The sequence below is a fragment of the Ammospiza caudacuta genome, chromosome 6, assembly GCF_027887145.1.
Source record: "Ammospiza caudacuta isolate bAmmCau1 chromosome 6, bAmmCau1.pri, whole genome shotgun sequence".
NCBI lineage: Eukaryota > Metazoa > Chordata > Aves > Passeriformes > Passerellidae > Ammospiza > Ammospiza caudacuta.
The window spans coordinates 58,091,408-58,105,018 of record NC_080598.1 but is presented as its reverse complement, the minus strand read 5'-3'; the positions used below and the strand labels follow the sequence as shown (position 1 = coordinate 58,105,018).

Below are 13,611 nucleotides of genomic sequence, written 5' to 3'. Positions count from 1 at the left end.
TGGGTGTTAAACTTGATATATTAACTCCAGGACTGACTCTTATTCACCTGTTGTTTTTATTTGTGCTCTTTTTGCAATGAAATTATCTTAATAGTCTAGATTTCCCTCTGCCACCCCCACATGCACACACACACACACTCCTTCAGCTTAGGTTTTGCTTAGTTTGGTGGAGGAGTGGAATGAGTGTTCAGACTCATGTGGGAGGCGATATCAGCCTGTTGTCTGTTAACCATGGCAAAAAATAGCCCCTCTCAGCCCTCCCTGGTTTTGCAGACTTCCTAAAGATTGTCAGGTGGGGCTAATTCACAAAGAGTTCCCCTCACACAACAGTAGGGCTCCAGAGTTTGTAAACATCATCTTGCTTTTGTGACTGGGCCAAGAGGAGTATAACTGCACTAATTGCTCTCAAATAGAAAACTTGAACTTGCTCAACTGCTTTCTGCTATCTGCTGCTGATGTTTGAAGGACTCTAACCCAGCTTTCCATTCCTAATAAAATAGGGTTGTTTGGCCCTGATTTGCAATGGGAAGGTTTAGGACTCACTATGCTCACTCCTTAAAAGAAAAATGAAGATGTAAAGGATGATCATCTTTCTGATTTTGGGTGGTGGATGGTCTCTGAATTCAGCAAACAAGCTTCTTGCATGCAAGTGGCTGAAATATCCTTCAAGTTTCAGAAAAAGCCCTCTACCCTGTCCCTGTCCCCCAACCCCCATGTTCACCCCAAATGGGGATGATTTACTCCTTCAGTAAAGGTCCCTATTATGGCTTTATAATGTCTGTTTCTAAAAGATAAACCTGCAGCCCTTAGACTTGGATTGACTGTGAGTCCTAGATCATCTCAGAATCTTTCTTCATTTTTTTCCTTATTCATTTTCCACCTCTGGGTTATTCATGAGGAAGTTGTATGAACTTGCTGCAGAGTTCCTGGGGAAGGAAATGGAATATGCTTGCCTTGAAGTCAGCTTTTTCCATGGCAAGCAGGCTGCCTGGGGGAGGGGAGAGGTGCTGAAACAAAAAAAAAAAAAAAGAGGGGGCAAGCCCTTAGACCTGTGCTTGTCTCACTTGGCTCAAAGTTTCTTATGAAAGCAAGTGTGAGAATTGACTGTGCTGATCAAGACTTAATGGTCTTGGCTGTGAGAGATATTGGTAGTGGCTTGTTCCAGAAGTCACAGAAATTAACCTGCAGTAAGACTATGCTATCCAGCGTTTGGGCAGTTGAAATGTTTGCGTACAAATGTTTCCATTGAGGTTTGGAAAGAAACAGTATTTTCTGGAGATGAGACCCTGCATTTACTGTGTGACTGCAGATCAGGAAGATAAGGTGGGCTTGGGATTTGTTTAGGAGCAACACTTTTTTCTGCTTCATAGCTGGTTCCTAAATAATTTTTCTGTGTAGACAATCCAATCAGTCCTTTTATTTATGTGAAGTCAATAACTTCTTGCCTGTTAGCATAAAAGTCACAGTAGAATGTTATTGATGCAGAAAACTTCAAGTATTGATTTCATCTCACGCTTCACCTTTGGCATTTTTCACATTGTGGGTTGGAGACTCTTAAGTTCTATACCTGACTGAAAATGCTGCCATCAGATTGATCATCTCTCTTGGGATGAAAATTCTGACATGACTGGTTTGCCAGAAAAAGCCCCTACCTTTTGAATGTTGATTTGCAGATACCAAGGTGATAGTAACAGTTCATGAAAAGACAGTGCCAAACCAATATTATAGGTCTTGTTTCCCCCCTCCCCAGAAAGGAGGTCTCTGGGATAGTATGGGGAGTGTTTTGTTTAGTGTAAACAGAGGAATAATGCTTTGAAGTTGCTTGTGTCAACACCAATCCTGAGGGAAAAAAAACACAACTGAGGCAGCATCACCAGGATCAACAAACTTAATTTGTATCTTTCCAAGCTACTTGGCATTTCTGTTTAGCTAACTCCTACGGGGTGGCTCTTGCATAAGCTCTGCTCTCCTGCAGAAGTGCACTGATGCTTTTCTGACTTGTAGCCTTTAACATCTTCTGAGTTTTGATGTGATGAGCACAAATGATGATGTTGTGTGTTTAATTCTTTCAAGAAATAAACTTAATCACCAGAGTCAGTAGAATCAAGTCTGTTTCCAGTGCTGTATGTTCCATACCCCCATCCCCTCCCCCTCAAATCAGTGCCATGGCCACTTTAACAATATTTTCTAAATATTTTGCTAGTACTGGTTGAAATGAACAACAGATAATACTTCACAAAGCTTTTTGTAGAGATCAGAGCAGACTTGGAATATACATGTCCTGCTGTTCTATTAGCCTACAGCAAGAGTTGTGTGCAAGTTAAAGCAGAAGGTGTGGTGGTGTGTGTGTGTTGTGTCAGGCTCATGATTTTGGGACATTTTTAGGATACTTTTGTAGTGCTTTTTGTTAGATTTATGCATGAACTTGAGCACAGTTACATCTCTGTGGAAAACATGTTCTTAAATAACTTTCAAGCAGGTCTATTCATATTTAAGATACATCAAAAAGCCAAGACACTGCTGGATGATGTGAGGGGTTAAATATTTGCTGTATAGGTACTCCTTAGGTTCTGGACAAGAGCTAAATTAATGCAAGTTCAGTTGCTGATTTCTGTAAGCACAATTTAAGAAAGATGTCAGGTGTCAATGTCTCTGCTATAGAGGAGTTACTTGCAGCTGGTGTCAGTGGATGTGTTGGTTAGTTTGTGTTAAGACTTGCTGTAGAAGAGTGCAAATGTGACTAATGTCAGCTGATGGTAGAGTTTTCATAAAATGAGTATGGCCAGTGTGAAGCTGAAAATATCCTTTAAAACTTATGTCCATTAGTGTTATTAAACTTCAGTTCTTACTCTGGTTATTAGGTAGGTTTACACTCAGGGTGAATGTATGTATGTTAAAATTTCCACTAATAAATCATTTTGGTAGTAAAATGTGTTTCTGATTATTGAGCCATAACTGGGAAGCTCTCAGTGCTGCATTTTATGAACATATTTAGTAACACAGATGCTTTTTTGTAAGTTTTCAGCTGTTGTTTTACAGTGAAGTGCAAAATTCAAAGACATGTAAGCAGATCTAGTGCAACACTTGGTACATGTGATAGTGGGAAGACTGAGTTTTTTGAACAAGTGGGTTAAGGACCAGTTTTCTCTTTTGAGGTGCAGTAGTTATGTGATGATCCATTGCACTACCACAGGGAGGAATTCCTCTTTGAAGTTATTGGCCAGCTGGAGATGAGGAAGGGTGACAGGTTGGGTTGGTAACCTTAACTATCTTCTCCAGAGGTAAAATAGCCATAAAAAACAGATTTACAGTTGCATTCTTGCTGTGTCTGTTTGGGGCTTTTAATGGGTGGCTGTGTAAACTCAGCAGAGAGCAGAAGTTGCACAACTGAGAACTGTCCCAGCTGAAACTGACAGTCCAGTAAATACAGATTTGTCTATCAATACTGTGTAATGTCATTTGATTAACATCTCTAATCTCCTGCAAGTGTGACTGCAAGCCTTCCTGAAAGCTTACACCCCAAATGCTTGCTCATGTGTGAACAGCCAAGTGCCAGCCTGGTCACCCATAAAAGTAGGCACAGGGAAGTGAAAGGATTTAAAAGGCTTTGTCTTCTCTTTGCTGTGTAGGTTCTTTAAACTTATTACAGCTGGGCTGTGGTTCTTGACCAGTTGGGAAGAAGGTCAAAGCAAATGCTGGGGACCAGGCCTGTGGGACCTGGGGCTTGCAAAGCCACGAGCGGGCAACATGAGCTGTGTGGGCTCCTCCACATTTTGGAGGAGCAGCTCTGCACCAGAGCCATAGCTGCTCATGATGTGCTATGAAGTTTTTATTAGATCATAAAGCAGTATTTTCTGCTCCAGAGACTGTGCCAACTTAGACCATGAGGTTTGCCAGCAGAGCTGTGGGATTTCTTGTCTTAAGCATCTTAAAATGCTTATTTATCCTCAGTCACACTGTCCAGCACAATCGTGCTGAAACAGTGCATTGCATGCAGCTCTTTACCCATCAAAATTCCTTAGCATCCTGAGTACAGATACAGCTCTGCTTTCAAATGGTATGATGGGAAAGCATAGATGACTGGTCTGTTTCTTAAGACAGCACATCCATGTTAAATTTTTTGCTGTCTTTTGTGGGCAGTCAGATGTAACAGGCAATTTGCAGTAGGAAAGACCAGCCCTTACATAAGTAAATGGACATCTTGGAAGCACTTGAGCACTGGTCTGTACTTCCAATACAAATCAATGGAACAAGGAAAACTGAGGGATATGTTAGAAGGTGAGTAGTTAAAAGTGGAAGATGTGGATAACTTTGGACTTTGCATTGATTTGCAGAATTTTGGATTAGTTAATAATTTTGATGCAACATAAGGAGATGATGTTAGGGCAGTATTATATAGAACTTATTTTTGCAACCATTCAATCTGTGGGTGTTTTTTTTCAGGTAGCAATTAGGAAGAGGCGTTGCAGGTAATGTTTTCAGGGTACAGTAGAATCCTGTCTGCTTTCCTAAGTGCTGAGACTGGGGAGTGCAGGGATTTGGAGGGTGAAGCTACTAAAATGTTCTGCTAGTGTTTATCTTTAGAAGTTGGATGGAGTTGAGCTGTGCTGTCTTTTGCTTTCCTTTGCCCTTTGCTTTCTCAACTGATCTCTTTCAGTTCTCCATTTCCAAGGGCAGTGCAAGCTCAAGTATGTCTCTGTCCAGTATGGTCACTGCTGAGCTCCCTTTCTCCTTCCTTTCTTTAGTCTAATCTAAATAATCACCACTAAACCTGTTTCTGTTTCAGTGATGTAAAATTATCTTCCGTAGTATATGTCTGAAGCCTAAAACACAGTAGAAAGACTTATTTTCTAAGGCTGAGTTGTGGTTTGTATGTTAATGTAACTGAGCAGTGGAAAATTAACACTTAAGTGCATTAGTTCTGAGTAGAATGATTGTGCTGTAGTCGTGGAGGACCTCAAACAGGGAGCCCTTCTGCTTGGGGTGCTGCACTGATCCTATTGCTGCTGCTGCTCTAAAATGGGGAGGTTTCAGTGTTATGATCAACCCTCCTTGGTGTGGAGTTGAGGGGTGTGTAAAGCACATAAGGAGCTATCTCAAAATTAAAACACACGTCTCTTGATTTAGCACTAAAATAGTCCTAATGACCCTGTGAAAGATGGCTGAAGTCTTACATAATCCTCTTCCAAAGAGGGTCCTTGCAATTTCTTGGCTGAATGTCCCCATACCCATGTAGATTTATAGAGCATTAGGCTGTGAACTGTGCACACATCAGGGCTTGGCTCTGTATGAAGATGTGTATAGCAGGATTTTAGGATAGTGCTGCAATGACTCTTTTCTGTTCTTGATGGTTTTACCTTGATTTTGAATGTATGTGAGGCTCTCAATGTTACTTGTAGCACTTGGAAACTATCAAAGCTGAATGGTTTGACAGCTATTCTTGTTCAACTCAAAGCAGTTAAAATTTACCTGTATGCATAACTTTTTTCTAAATAAGTTTAGTATTTGAATATTAACATCTGTCCTACATTTTTGATCATAAACCAAGAAAAATGCCTGAAGCCTTGGTTTAGTGAAGTAAAGGCTTCTTGTTTTTTCTAAATCATTTAAGAACTGTCTGAAATCATGGGTTTTTTCTTTCCTCAGGGAAAAGTACAGTGCCAGGTGTGCTTACTGTAATAATTGCTTCTGCTGTGTCTTTTGTAGTTCTGTTTTTTATGCTACCCTTTCATGAGAAAGAAGTCTAAATTTTTGATGGATGCAGGGTGAATTGTGTATTTCTTCTTTTGATATGTTTTTCTGTAAAACAGATCTGGTACAGACTTAGTCTTTCATGTGCTTTCTAAAGGATGGCTCTCATTCCATTTTAGGGGAAGTGGTTCAGTTGTTTAATTCTTAAATATCCCAGCTGTTTCCCAAGGTTCAGAACCTCATTTCATTTAAACCTTTTAGGGCTCCTTCTGAAGAGCATTTCTGTGGCTAAGCAAAGCTGAGAATTAGATGCAGTGGGAGGAGAGTAATACTAATTCAGTCCTCAATATATGTGTGTGTGTGCATGGAATGTTTTTGTTTTGCTGGTAGCATGGCTTGTCCCACAATGTTTAATGCTGTTATATTTCATGCTTTTGAGAAGATGCTTTCAAGGGCTTTCACATGACAACAGAGAAGTGAAATTTGGTACTGCTTTCAGTTGGCTTTCTTGTAGCAGTAATATCTGCTTATTTCAAATCAGTTTGTCTGCTTATAACAGTTTTTTATTACTGTCTAATTGGTGTCTTGTTTTTTTTCAGAGGTCGTTCACATTAATATTAGAAGCATGGGATTGGGATAATGATACAAAAGCTGGTGAGTATTTATGTAAAGCTTGGAGTTTGTACTTATTCTGTGCTGTATGTGTGCAGACTGGGGAGGGGGGAAATTGTATCCTGCTGCAATCAGCCATCCCTCCAGATCAGCTCTAGGCAAAGCTGATGTCAGAGTAAAGGGCATGTACAAATCCAAACAGTGAGTATTGGGTTAGGAACTGTGAAAAATTATTGCTGTGTAGGAAAAAGAATGGACAGTTGTAACAAAAGGATGTAATTACAATGACTCTTGATAATTAGCTCTAAAAATGTTTACAGATCATGCTAGACCCTTTATTTTTTTAGAAAAAGATAATCTGTAGAGTTGCACTTCAAATTCTCCTCAGTCTGCTTGTGATCAGGCTATGCAATAATTTCCATGATCATGTGAGCAATTAAACGTTCTTGCTCCCCATAAGAAAAGTACTTGATGGTTTTTTTGAAATTGTTCTAAATAATGGTATGATCCCTTCTCTGTTTCTTCTCAAGTACTGGAGCTTAGCATTTGCAGACTGAAAATGCAAGGTAATACTCATTGTCAAGGCAGGGTTATTGATCTGAAGTGAAAGCAAGACTATTTTATAAATATTTCAAAGTCAGATCAAGGTGCTGATTGCCAGAATGCTGCTAAAGCAGGACTCCAGCTTGAACCTACACTCTGTAAATGATTTACAAATATGTCCTAAAATAACCAATACTTCTGGCTACAAGATAGACATGAACCTCAGGCTTGCATTGTGGTTATTGATGGACTGTTTCATTTCAATTGGGATCAGTGTAGGGGAAGGTGTTTGAGCATTAAGATCGTGAAAAGGTTACATATGTCCCAAATCATCATCAGATTCTGTATTAGTAATGATAAGTTTTTAGTTTAACTGCTACCTGAACCCTTTTTCTGTTGGAGTTAAACTTGTCTTGTTTAACAGCTCCTTTAGCCTTTGTCTATTGGCTGTGTTTTCTTTATATCTCTGATTAATGTTGCTGCAGCCCTTCAGTTGAGCTTGTCCACGGCCTTCTTGAATGGCACTTCCTAAAGCTGGGTGTGGTATTCAAAATGAGATCTTGTGTGCTGAGCAGACTAAGCCCAAATCTTGAATAAATTTAGACATCCTACATAGTAACAGATTGGAGGAATCCTCTTGAATGCTTTAAAATATACTATGTGGTGTTAATTAATATAAATGATTTCCAGCTTGGGAATAATTTATCTAGGTACAGCTAGTACAGCAAATATTAGAATATTCATGTCTTGTTACAGAGGGCAAATCAAGTCATGAGATGTTGTAGAAAGGACTGAACATAGAGACAGCCTATCCTGTAAATCATCTCTATGCATTCAAGTGCTGGATTTAATTTTTTATTTAGCTTTGTAATAAATAATAGTATTGTTAATTTCTTAGAATTTGCTGAATCCTCTTGCAAATCTGTAGCTTTAAACCCCAGATTTCTTTTGAATACACTTGATAAGAAGACAGTCATCTCAGGCTTGTGTTAGGTCTTTGTTATGCTTTTTAGTTTAACAAGCTCTAACAAATCTCTTTACTTGCATTCTTTTTTTTTCCCTGAACTTGAGGCCAACAGGATATAGAGTGTTTTCTGGAGGCCCAGTGTGCCATCTCCTTAAATTAACAGTTTCTATGAACTGTGGGAGAGTATATAAGTGTCAGATTACAGTTTAGCTCTATGAGAAACTGCTGATGGAAAGTGAACTTCCCTTTAATTTAGGCTGCCAGAGAGAGGTACTGCAAAGCTGTATTGCAGCTGAAAGCTTGAAGGCTTGTCAGGTGAATTTAGGAAGGCTCTCTTGGCCTGTAATTTGGCAGAAGACTAGCGAAGTGCTTGTCTTGGTTTAATGTTTCTGTAGTCAGTTTTCTGATTTTGTGATAGAGATGTGTTTCTTAGCTGTGCTTCAATTTAGATTTGCATATAGGATTCTTAGGAAGAATTCCTTAATGCTGAAGGTTTTCTCTTTTTTGAAGGATCTTGGCAGTAGGTTTTGCCTTGTGAATCTGTCGAGACGCAAAGATGCTTCAATTCAAAGATGTATTTTTGCAAGCACCACCCAACTGCCAAACAGGCACAGATCACTAAAAATTCACATGTTGGAGAAGAGGAAAGGGAATACAGCAGCTTCTCCAGAGAAAAGACCATATCTGGTCCTGGAGGGGTGAAGTGAATGTCTGTGGAAAGCTTAACTCCCTGTCAATCCTGAGTGCTGTGCTGATCTGGGGATCAGATTACGTGGATCTTCTGTTGCTACTGTAAGATAGATTAATCAAAGTAATTGCCAGAGTCTGTTTATAAACTGATTAATTAGTTCTAGAGTCAGGTTTTGCTTTCCTTTAATGGGGATGAGTAAGGCTGAAAGTTAAAAGTAGGGTCTGTGTTCCAGCTTGGATTCTAAAGTGGGTATTAAAAACCAAAACAACAGCAACTACAAAAGTAAACAACAAAACCCAAACAAGAAAACAAGCAAACAAAAAACCTCCCCTAAAACCTAGAGAGGCTTTCACTGAACAACTTGAGGGTTCTAGAGCATTTGTCATTGTTCCCTCCCTGTGTCCAAGCATCCTGCATTTTTCTTGCACTCAGTGAGGGGAGGGGGACTCAGAGCTGACCTGTAAAGTACCATCTCAAGAGCAAGTCTGCCACAGCAAATGTTTCCCCTATACAAATTCCTAGAGGGTCTTTCACCCCCAATTCCTGAACTGCTGGTGTGTTTTTCTCCTCCTGTGTGCAGCAGGGTTGGCTCAGGGGTAACCTTGTGGCAGTGTAGCGTTACCACTTGTTTGCTTTGGGAGGGTGGAAGAGTGGGAGAGGAAGCTGGCTTAGATACAAAGTCACTGCAGAGGGCCTGCTCACTGTCATCTGTCACAGCAGCTCCACTTTGCAGGTAAGTCACTTGACCTGGCAGACTTCAGCAGAGCTCTGGGCAGTGCCCAACCCAGCCCTGCCTTGACAAGGCAAGCTGGCATCTTCACATGGGAAGTAACTTTCCATTTGACTCTGTGTCTGCTGCAGGCATGCAGTGGTTGCTTTGGTCCTTCCCATTAACCTGTAGGAGACTCATCTGTCCATAGTGCTCAAAAGATATTGCTGAAGAGAATGTGCTTCCTGAGAGGGGCACCTCCTGCTCCTTTGGGTGTGAAGTTGATGTGATGTCACTGTGTTCCCTTACAAACAACTGCCAGCATCCCCTTTTGTACAGCCCTGTTGGGAGTGTCTGACCTCTGCAGAGGGTTGGGGTGCTGATGGGCAGTGTTCTTATTTGTGTACTGCACAGTTAAATACTCTTCAGACAAGGCTTTCTATTCCAAAAATCAGGTTCTCTGGGAATATTAATTAAAGAAATAGCTTTTAGGCATTATCTCCTTTTATGCAAACATCTGTACTAGTATCTGCTTTTCTAGAGAGGCTTGTAGAAAACCTGTTAATCAAGGAAATTGCTTGCGGGCTGTTTGTGTGTATGTACATTTGAGTAATGAATGATGCTTTTTTGACCAATAACCAGAGAAATTCAGTTGTGCCTTTACTGAGAGCTAAAATAAGAAGCGTGAACCTCTTAGGTGAACTTCTATGGCAGAGTCAGACGCAGGGAGCAAACTTGTCTCATCAAAACAGTTAGGTGTGAGAGGCTGGATCTCTTCAGACACGCTCTGGTATTGTGGGGGAGGAAGGAGAAACCTTGACAAACATGTTCCTCCCTGTGTTTACAGATCTCTCAGGAAGATGCACCTTCTAACAAGGATCAGTGTTAAATTTGAAGTTAAACAGAACTCTCATACTTACTCTGCTACTTAAGAATTTAGGATCAGAAATGAAATGACTTGGAGCTGCTTCCCTCATGCCTTTTGTGGCTCAGGGTAAATTACCTGGCTTGCTTATTTAGGCTGTTAAACCCTACTTGTACTGATACAAGCTTGAGGAAAAACCCTTAAGACTCTGAATACATTCCTTTTCAGAGGAGCTTGTGAAGATAAAGTTGGAGTGTTCAAAAAGATAAAAACAGCACTCTTGGGTTATTTCCCTTGTTCTTGACCCCTGGTATCAAGAGGTCTGTTCTGCATAGGTACATTTGCAGTAGCTGTAATGCTTGTTCCAGTTAACTGGGTCTGATGAATCTCCATTAGCCTGAAGATGCCTGATAAGAATTTTATTATATGAGCCATTTCTTTAATCTCAGGACCTGTTCTTCAGTCCATCTGATGCACTTAGAGGAAATGCTTTCACAGCAGTGGATGCTGCAGCTGTTTATAAGGAGCCTATGTTGCTTTTACAGCAGAGAAGCAGCTCCATAATGTGTATTTGGTTCAATTTTCCTTGACCATCCAGTGATTCAGCATGTTTTCCTTTATAGTTTCTCCCTAGTCAATGGAGGAAAACAAGATTATTAAAGGATGCTGAGATCTGCCTGGGGAAGTGGTGGTGTCACCATCCCTGGGGGTATTTGAAACACGTGTAGATGTGGCATTTGGGGACATGGTTTAGTGTTAGCCTTGGCAGTCCTGGGTTAATGGTTTTGATGACCTTAAAGGTCTTTTCCAACCTAAAAAATTCTGTGATTCTATCTAATAATTCAACTTTTAGTGGTGACTGGTGTGGTAAATATTCTGTTGATCAAAAATAAAATGCAGGCAGCCTTTTCTATCTTGCACATGCTGCTGGATGACAGAGCAGCTTCTGCACAGGAATGGGAGTCAAAGAAGAGGGATAGGCTTCAGTGTGTCTTGGCCAGCCATAAAATGTTTCATGCAGTCTAGTCCAAGCAAGCATGACTTACAGCTTATACATTGCAATACCACTTTTAATAATAAAGCAGAGAGATACTGTGAGATCTTAAAAACTGGAGTACCTTTCAATGCTTAGTTAAAAGGGATTCTTTTTAAGTTCAATGTTTTTTAATTTCAAGAGGAAACATTTTTATAGAAGCAAGCTTGGAAAAGATGCCAAGAAGGGAAGATACTTTGGAGAGCCTGATACTTCTGTAATTATTCTTTTCTCTTAATATTGGAGCCGCTGAAAACACTTTACTAAGAAATGCACAGGATTCCTCTAAACTGTCAATAATGTTCTGGTTGAGAAACAGTCACTCCTTGGGTTTTGTTTTCTAAACATATGAGGTTAATTAGTTCTAGAAAGCAATGGGGTAGGTAAAATGAGTTTGCTAAAGGTAATAGCTTAGAATTGTTTGCTACCAGCTTGGCTTGTTCTATATTGTTAATAATTTGAAATTCAGGCTTTATCTCACTATCATCTCAGCCTCTTGCTGTGTGCAAGTTTTTGATTATTCATTTCTTTTAACATGTATTTTACAGAGTCTTTATTTAAAGAAAATGAGTGCTGAAGCTCTAAGCTGGCAATATTACAGCTATTTCATAAATGTGTATGAAATTAATATGTTCAAGTGAAGCTTGTGTACCTTTTTCTCATCCTTGAATAGCATTTGTAGTTCCAGATGCAATTTGCAGTCACCCAGAAAAGCTCTACAGCAGGGTGGTACCAGATTTGAATGGTGAACCCATTAGAAAACTCCTGCCACTGGGGTTGCTCACTGTCTGCCTTTACCTCAATCCCCAATCTTTGCTTATTCTTAATATTTGCTGAAGCAATTTTGTCATTTCATTGTACTGGCTATAATTGTCTCAACTCCTGGTATTGAAGCTTCTATACAAAGAATTACATGGATAAAGATACAAAATGGATATTTATGTAAATGACAATACTTAGTGTTGGCAGTTTCTGTAGTGTTACAGCCTAGAATCCTCTTTTCCCCTGGGATGTGTAATTCTTGGTGCAGGTTTGGCCTCAGTGAGAGGAGCCTGGCAGTAGCAGAGCTGCTGCTTTCCACGGGGACAAGGCAGGATGCTCACAGAGTGTGCTGCAACAGGGATCACAGTTATCAGGAGTTCCCCTGGGGCTGAGGATAAGGAGGATGCAGAGCTGAGAATGGCCCTTGACAATCCTGAGTTCACTTGTTTATTTCTTCTCAAAATGTCAAACACTAGCTGTCTAGCGTTCTATGGCATGGTTGTTAAAGATGTTTTGCCTTTATTTTAAAGTGAATAATAAAATGGGAACAAGCTAGTTTATGTATATAATGCAAGCCTAAAGGAGCATTCACTAATGCTCAGTAATCTTACAGCAAATTTAATAGATTGTGGTTTGCTTTATTTTTTAAATTAAACTCACAGCAGAGAACTTTATCTCAGCTATGAAATTATGCAGATCTTGCAATTTTATAAGAACAAAAAGGAGGCAAGAAGAGCCTCAGATCAAGATAAAGCTGCTAGTTGTCAGCATGTGGGTGTGGTATGTTTGGCTGCCTTGAAAAATAAGCTATTTCCTATGGATTATGTTCCAGGGTTTTTTAATATTTCCTTTGGGACACTTTTTTAAATTGGCCTTCCTGTAATGAACTTTGCAAGGCAAAGGAAAATTCAGTTATACAGTAGATCTTTATCATCTTAACATTTTCTTTGCTTGGTTTTCCCTTAACCAGTTGAGTACTTCTGATTGGATTCCATATGTCCTTGTGTGCTGCCAAACTTAACCCCCTGTTGAATTTACCTTTCTTTCCAAAAAGGTGAAAACTTGTTGATAGAGCGAGTGGCACATGCTGGCATGATCAACCCAGAAGATCGATGGAAGACCCTGCAGATCAATGGTCCTGTTGCTCACTTTGAAGTGCAAATAAGGGTGAAATGTGATGAAAATTACTACAGTGCTCTGTGCAACAAGTTCTGTGGCCCTCGAGATGACTTTGTTGGTCACTACACTTGTGATCAAAATGGAAACAAAGCCTGCATGGAAGGTTGGATGGGAGAAGAATGCAAACAAGGTAAATATGTTTGTTTTGTCTTGGATTAGCCCTGGTGTATGTAGAATAGGTGTAAACTGCAGTAGGTATTTCTGTGGTGTCAGTACTGTAGCATATTAATTTTAGCACTTACAGGCTTTGTCCTATCAATACAAATCTTTAATTTAAACATTCTCAGTGAAAAGTGGAGCACAGGATACAGTGCTTCTGATGTATGCTGTGAATATACCTGAACAAATCTAGTATTCAGGGAAACATCCATTTACTAATTGACTTTATTCAATGGTGGTGTTCTTTCAAAGCAAAATGATGCATTACATCTGTTAATGTAAGATTTTATTGAAGTGATATCATCACTTACACAGTAAGACTTCAATGCTGTAACAATGCACCCATAACACTGTTTCTGCAAATGAAACAATTTTAAGTGAAAAGTGTGCAAAGCTGAAA

The 13,611-nt window shown here is 39.8% G+C and overlaps 1 protein-coding gene across 2 annotated transcripts in view; it reads left to right on the top strand.

Annotated features, from left to right (window-relative positions):
* The window catches only part of JAG2 (jagged canonical Notch ligand 2), a 68,341-nt gene that overhangs the window by 19,448 nt on the left and 35,282 nt on the right, over positions 1–13,611 (top strand). For both annotated transcript variants that reach the window (XM_058806406.1, XM_058806407.1), the window contains exons 3-4: positions 6,291–6,345; positions 12,928–13,182. In XM_058806406.1, coding sequence (XP_058662389.1) covers positions 6,291–6,345; positions 12,928–13,182 — 310 coding nt within the window. The remainder of the gene's footprint in view (positions 1–6,290; positions 6,346–12,927; positions 13,183–13,611) is intronic.